We start from the raw sequence: 7058 nt of genomic DNA, 5'->3' as shown, positions 1-7058 counted from the left end.
CCACGCCTCCTTACTAATCATGTGAGGTGATTGGTAGAGATATCGATGCACTGGGGTGATGGGATTTCTTCTCTTTATTGTATATAGAACATACATTTAAAAAGTAGATGATGAATAACAGTCGGTCCCCTGGTTACAGCAAAACCCAGAATGCAATGCGTCCTTAGGCCTTGCGTATTTGGAGCTCATCTGTTCCAGTTTATATAGATATTCGTAAGTGACCAGGCCTAGGGCTGCAGGGGCCTACTATGAGACTATGACAGCTTCTATTGAGCTCAAAATAGAAATTATAAGAAGGTCAAACTCTAGGCCTGGCCTGAAGCCTGTGCAGATACCAGAAATGCAAATAGGCTCCTGTGAAGCTTTTCCTCTCTGTATTTCCTCCTTCTCCAAGGTGGAAAAGTGGCTTATTGTCCCTTTAGACAGGATTGGGGAGTTGACCAGGATGACTGGGTACTGCACTGGAGTCCATTAGTTATCGCAGGTGATGCTAGTCCTCTGTGATATAGAGGCTGCAAGATGACTTATCCTCCATGATATACAGGCCATGTGGCCAGGCTATTTGCCCATCTACAGAGGAGAGGAGGGGAAGCCTGCCCTGTAGGTAAGAGGAAGGCTGGGATAGGGAGGCTCCACCACACATTCTAGCACATTGCTTTCATGTATTTTCAGGCTGGGTTCACACTATGTATATTTCAGTCAGTATTGTGGTCCTCATATTGCAACCAAAACCAGGAGTGGATTGAAAACACAGAAAGGATCTGTTCATACAATGTTGAAATTGAGTGGATGGCCGCCATATAACAATAAATAACGGCCATTATTTCTATACAACGCCGTTCTTTTAAAATACCAGCAAATATTTGCCATTAAATGGCGGCCATCCACTCAATTTCAACATTGTGTGAACAGATCCTTTCTGTGTTTTTAATCCACTCCTGGTTTTGGTTGCTATGAGGACCACAATACTGACTGAAATATACGTAGTGTGAACCCAGCCTCAAGCTGTAACACTAGATGTCAGCAAAAGAAAGGGTCCTCAATGCTCACATATACCGTTACAATGCCATGAAATGGATGTGTCTCTATTGTCTGTAGCTGGGTGGGAGCTTGTGCAACCCATAGCTGAGACCCCCAGGTATGGCATGGCAGGTGACCCCTCTGTCTTTTAGCATTAGTATTCCAGTATTACACCAAATATTTGGTCAATTTACAAAAAGTTGTGCTTAGCCGTCTAAACTAAAAGTCTACCTGTTGTCCATAGTAGCATAGTTACTTTTCCTTTTGCTTCCTTAACCCTGACCCCAAATAATCCTAATTTCCTACCCCTATTTACCTCAACCCCCTGACCCTAAACAAACTAATCATAAACCCCCTACCCCTGGCCTTACCGAAACTGTAACATTCCTTACTCTCAACCCAACTAGCCCTAACCCCTGGTCCTACTTACCTTAAAGGATTATTCCTATCTAACATAGTCAGACGTAGTAAGAAACATCAAAATAAATATTTTTGCAAATATATTATATTTATTTAGCACGCTTCACTCCTCCTGATAGGCTGCTCTTTCCTTTCCACTGTTGACAGCTTGTTGTCTAGGTTACCAACCACCACTCTGCTCTAAAAGCAGTGGTCTGGCTGATATTTATGCAGTGTTCCAGAACCCCTGTGCCACTGCTGTTTCTGTATGCATGTAGGTCAGCACTGATGTTATAGGTACAATTCTGAGACTGAAGGTGTCATTTTGCATTTTTGTCACTAGGTGTCATTATATTTTCTACCACTGTAAGCACATGCTGAAGGATAGCATGAAGGGTTAATGGTGTATGTTACCATTGTTCTCCTGCCATCAGCTGAGATTTGGCTTGTTGATCAATTCCTGTAAAGGTCTCCTCAGGTTCTCCTAGCACCCCTGGGTTACCATAGATGTATAATTGTGCAGTGTATAGTATATATAGGTATATACACTATAGCTATATATATTCCTGCCACACCACTGTTTTTAGAACAGAGTGGTGGTCGTTAACCCGTTTCCCCAAAGTATATATATGGTGGATGGTGTAGGTCTGTGGGTTCTTCTCCAGAGTTTGCTATAGTATCCAGAACAAGTCAGAGAGCGAGTTTCTTCTAGAAGCCTGGCCACTGGCCAGGGCTCGTGCATTCCTGTCAGAGCTATGCAGTGGTAACAACCTAAGGTGCAACTACCGCTAAGATTTTGCCAGTCCACACTATGTCGATTCAAGGTCCATTTGTCTCTCAGGTCCCAAGTCTTCATCAGGGGTTGGAGAAGTTTCTTCTTGCCGAAAGATCCCCCCTTGTATGAATCTGGCTTCTGGTCACAGACGGAGCTGACCTGCTTCCACGTCGGTGATTGGGCTCCTGCAAACAGACCATGGGTGTTGTGTGATGGCATTGGCGGAATTCCCTGTGAATATTTTTTTTGCTCTGTCAACACGCAGCCAACGAAACTGGCAAGGGCCCCGATGGCAAACTGTGTTTTAATTGAGCACTATCAGCCCATGTCACCTTTAACAAGTCACCTACCTAAAGACTGCTATTTCTCCATAGTCAGGTATAGCCTTCCCAAGTCTCCAGAACCAATTTCTTCTATCTACCTGTTAGTGTTAGAAATACTATGAGATAACTAAAGAGTTTCTCTACACCATTTGATCAATGATTATATTGTATTGAACTGTATCTAAACAACAGTGTTATGCAACAATTTTCCAATACAGCTTGGTATCACAAAGCAATAGTTGCAGGTACCCTGGGAGTACTTACCTGTACTTGATATAGAGCATAGTATGATACAATTTTACTTCATTTGTATGTTAAAGCAATAATTGGTTGCTTTCTTGTTTATTTTAATGATTTGTTATATTTATTTATGTAATTTTATATAAGTCTACTGACTTGTCATAGTTTATCTATTATTATATGATTATTCTTATCACTTTGTATTTATGTATAACTTCAATAAAATATTGTTAAAAAAACAAAAAAAACAGTGCAGTAGAACTTATTGGTATCTCAAGAAGCTGTGCTTGATGTCCTTCGCCAACACACTGCACGGCGGATCGACAGATTTGATCAAAGTGTTGGTGGGATCTGGCTGGGGACATGCTATCATACCACCCTGGCCCATGACACCACACCAGCCCCAAAACGTTATCCTCCCTAAATATACAAACCTTAACCTAGGAACCCAAACTCTACTAACTCTAACATCCTATCCCAACTGGTCCTAAAACTTCTTTCTACAACCCACTAAGCCAAACTTTACTAACCCTAACCACCGATCTTTACTAATCCTTACTCTTCTTTCCTACAAACCCTAACCTCCAACTCTACTAACCTTGACCCTCCCCACTCTACTATACCAATTCGATAACCCTGACACCTCTAGCCCCATAACTCTACTTACCTCTTAACCTACAAACTCTTATTGAGAAACATTAGAAAACACAGACTGAGTGTCTACACTCAACATATTCCCACTATAAGGCTGGGTTCACACTACATATATTTCAGTCAGTATTGTGGTCCTCATATTGCAACCAAAACCAGGAGTGGATTTAAAACACAGAAAGGCTCTGTTCACACAATGTTGAAATTGAGTGGATGGCCGCCATATAACAATAAATAACGGCCATTATTTCAATATAACAGCCGTTGTTTTAAAATAACAGCAAATATTTTCCATTAAATGGCGGCCATCCACTCAATTACAACAGTGTGTGAACAGATCCTTTCTGTGTTTTCAATCCACTCCTGGTTTTGGTTGCAATATGAGGACCACAATACTGACTGAAATATACTGTGTGTGTGAACGTAGCCTTACTTAATATTTCGACTAACACTAGCAGTCATGTAGACAGACTCTATCAGGTATTACAGCTCATCCACATTAAAGTGAATGGGACTGAGATGCAATAGCCGACACATTCTGTGTTTAAGAGTGGTGCTTTAATCCTTGATAATCACTTTAATGTAATCTATGATATTCATATGTACAGCAATTATATTGGTGTCTTATTTATCATTTGCTATTTTCTCTATAAAAAAAATCAAATTAATGTAATTATCACCGAGCGTCTCTTGGCATTAATGATTTATCCTCTTGAGGTCAACCACACGGATTGTTACATAGTAATAGATAGGGTCCCAGTAGGACAATACCAAGAATATAATACAGTCTCCACTGATATACATAGGTGAAAACAACTCAGCCCGTCCATCGGCAGGAACAGGTACTTGTAGTAACAAGGAATAGGGAGAGGTGAACAGCAAGAATTTATTAAACATATGATACATGGGGATGTTTGCTGGAGGCCATACTTGTATCTTCAGAGAAGCCTCAAGACCTTTCTTGTTCATCTTATCTCCATTTATAGCAATAACAAGGCTGAAGAGAAAAGAGAAGCCGACAGTAGCTATGAATGGAATGAAGCCCGATGGGTTGAAAAACAACAACCTTCGGTCACAGTCACAATGGGGTCCCCAACTTCATTGCCCTGCTATGGCCTCCTCAGGCCACTTTCTTCCACCTTATTCCTGACAACGTAATCTTCGTCTTCCCTCTCTATGAGGACAATAGCAGCTTTATGGTCCCCATACAATCCCGGCTCTCCACATGTTCTATGGCAGGTATTTCCCAAAAGTTAAAGGGTATTCCCAACAACTAAAGTTATCCTCTATCCACAGGAGCTGATGGGAAGGGTCATTCTGCTGGGACCCCCACTGATCAGGAGAACTGAGGAACATTTTCCTCTGAATGGAGCACAGTCCATTGTCTATAGGATTATGGAACATTGACAATCGTTTAACTTTATTCATTTAGGCGACAGTTTTACTTTGTTCTCCTGATCAATGGGGGTTCCAGCAGTCAAACACCCATGGTTAGCTTGTTATCCCTATTTATGTGTATAGGGATTTAGGAGAGGAGAATACCCCTTTATGCGATGACTACGTCTCATCTTCATCCACCCAATCATTACAGACATCTGGTGCTTTTTTCCACAAACTTTATAAAGTTGTAGTATATTAGTGAGGACTACAACTAACATATCAATCCAGGTTGCTGAGTAACCACTAGACTTCCTGACTGGGTGACCCCTAGGGTGGGCCTTATGGGTGTGCTGCATCCTCACGAATAAAGAGGGCACCGTGTGAGAGCCTCTTACATCACGTTGTAATACACGGCCCAGTGCCTAGTGTAAGCGAGTGCCGACCATGATTCAGTGCCTAATTTTAATGTTTTTTTTGTACCAGTCTGAACTGTGTCTGATTCTAGTACTTGCTGTGTTGTGATTGACAGGTTCTCCGCCACACCCGCCTGGTTTCTTTTGCTAGCTCTAGTCCTGGGCTGCAGATTGTCTAGAGTGGTGATAGTTGCCTTCACCACTCTTCTCCCCTCCCTGCCAGTCTTTACTCTGTGTGGTCTGGATGCCAGAGGGCTGGTCCAATCACTGTCTTGACCGGCACTCTGGCATCTCATAAGTTTTCCACTTGTGCTCTGTGGCCTTTTTTGTGATAGTCTCTTGTAGCTAGCATCTTATATTGGATTGTCTTGTTTGGAGCTATATCTTCTTTGCCTGCCCTTCTGACCTCCTGCTGTTCTCGTACCATTTTGTTATATCCAGTTTGACCTGCATCTCCCTGACCATTTTTTATTTTGTTTGTCTTGTTCTGTGTTTCACTTACCCAGTGAAGTGACCACTGTCCAGTTGTCGCTTGAAGCCTAGTGCAAGACCAGCAACTAGGCAGGGACAGTCTTGGGAGGCCTAGTACTAGAGTTGTCTATCTGTCCCTGTATTCCATCCAGGTTCCAGGTCCCATTAAATCCTCCATAGAGAACTGGGCAGGAAGTGTTCAAGTGAAACGATAGGCTGGCCAAGTAATGAACAGCCATACTGGATCCTCCAGGGGTGTAGATGCTCTTTGTAGACAGATAAGAGTGCAAATAAGTAGTTATAACGTTAACATTGAGATTTTTTTTTTACTTTTTAAAATAGAACAGAACATTACAAGAATCTTCAAATTATATTTAATTTATTTTATATTTAATTTAAATTATATTTAATCTTGGACTAAAAAGTCCAAGAGACACAAGAAATATGGAAAACGTTAACTCTTCCATAGTGACTGAATTCCTCCTCACAACTTTCGCCGATCTCCATGAATACCAACTGGGACTTTTCGTTGTGTTTCTCCTAATTTTGCTCATTACCATAACAGGAAACCTAACAATCATTCTCTTAACCTTCTCCGACTCTCGGCTACAAACCCCAATGTACATCTTTTTGGCCAACCTGTCGTTAACAGACATCTGTCTGTCCTTGGTAACGGTTCCTCAAATGTTGAAGAATTTCCTGCTGGAACTCGATAAGAGAGTCATACTATTTGGCAGCTGCATGGCCCAAATGTACTTCTTCCTGATCTTTGTCAATGTTGAGGACTTTTTGCTTGCCGTCATGGCTTACGATCGATACATAGCCATTTGTTACCCTCTCCATTATGTGACACTAATGAATAGGAGATTCTGTGTTAAACTTATTGCCCTTTGTTGGATGCTGTCTACGGCAAATACTATCCTACATACCACTATGACTTTGAGACTTTCATACTGCGAGTCCAACCAGATCAACCATTATATGTGTGATGTGGTTCCACTCATTAAACTATCCTGCTCAGACACCACCATCAATGAACTGGTCATCTTCATAGAAGGATCCATTGATATCATTTGTCCCTTTCTGCTCATCTTAGTGTCCTACGTCTGCATTATTTTCACCATTCTCAAAATCCGTTCTGCTAAAGGAAGGAGAAAAGTTTTCTCCACCTGCTCCTCCCACCTGGTCATGGTAACTTTTTATTTTGGGACGATAATGTTTATGTACCTTCGCCCTTCATCTAGCTACTCACTGACCAAGGACAGGATAGCCAGTGTCATGTACACCATTCTTGCCCCCATGCTGAACCCCTTCATCTACACTTTGAGGAACGAAGATGTTCAGCAGGCTGCACAGAAGCTCTTTGCCAGGATTAAACATGGATGA

The 7058-nt window shown here is 41.7% G+C and overlaps 1 protein-coding gene across 1 annotated transcript; it reads left to right on the top strand.

Annotated features, from left to right (window-relative positions):
* Nucleotides 1-6116: 6116 nt before the first annotated feature.
* LOC138765863 (olfactory receptor 1E16-like) lies at nt 6117-7058 on the top strand. Its single transcript, XM_069942970.1, has one exon. It carries the CDS (start codon nt 6117-6119, stop codon nt 7056-7058), a length of 942 nt encoding a protein of 313 aa, XP_069799071.1.

Source organism: Dendropsophus ebraccatus, chromosome 10, assembly GCF_027789765.1.
Source record: "Dendropsophus ebraccatus isolate aDenEbr1 chromosome 10, aDenEbr1.pat, whole genome shotgun sequence".
NCBI lineage: Eukaryota > Metazoa > Chordata > Amphibia > Anura > Hylidae > Dendropsophus > Dendropsophus ebraccatus.
This window is presented reverse-complemented; position numbering and strand designations above follow the sequence as displayed.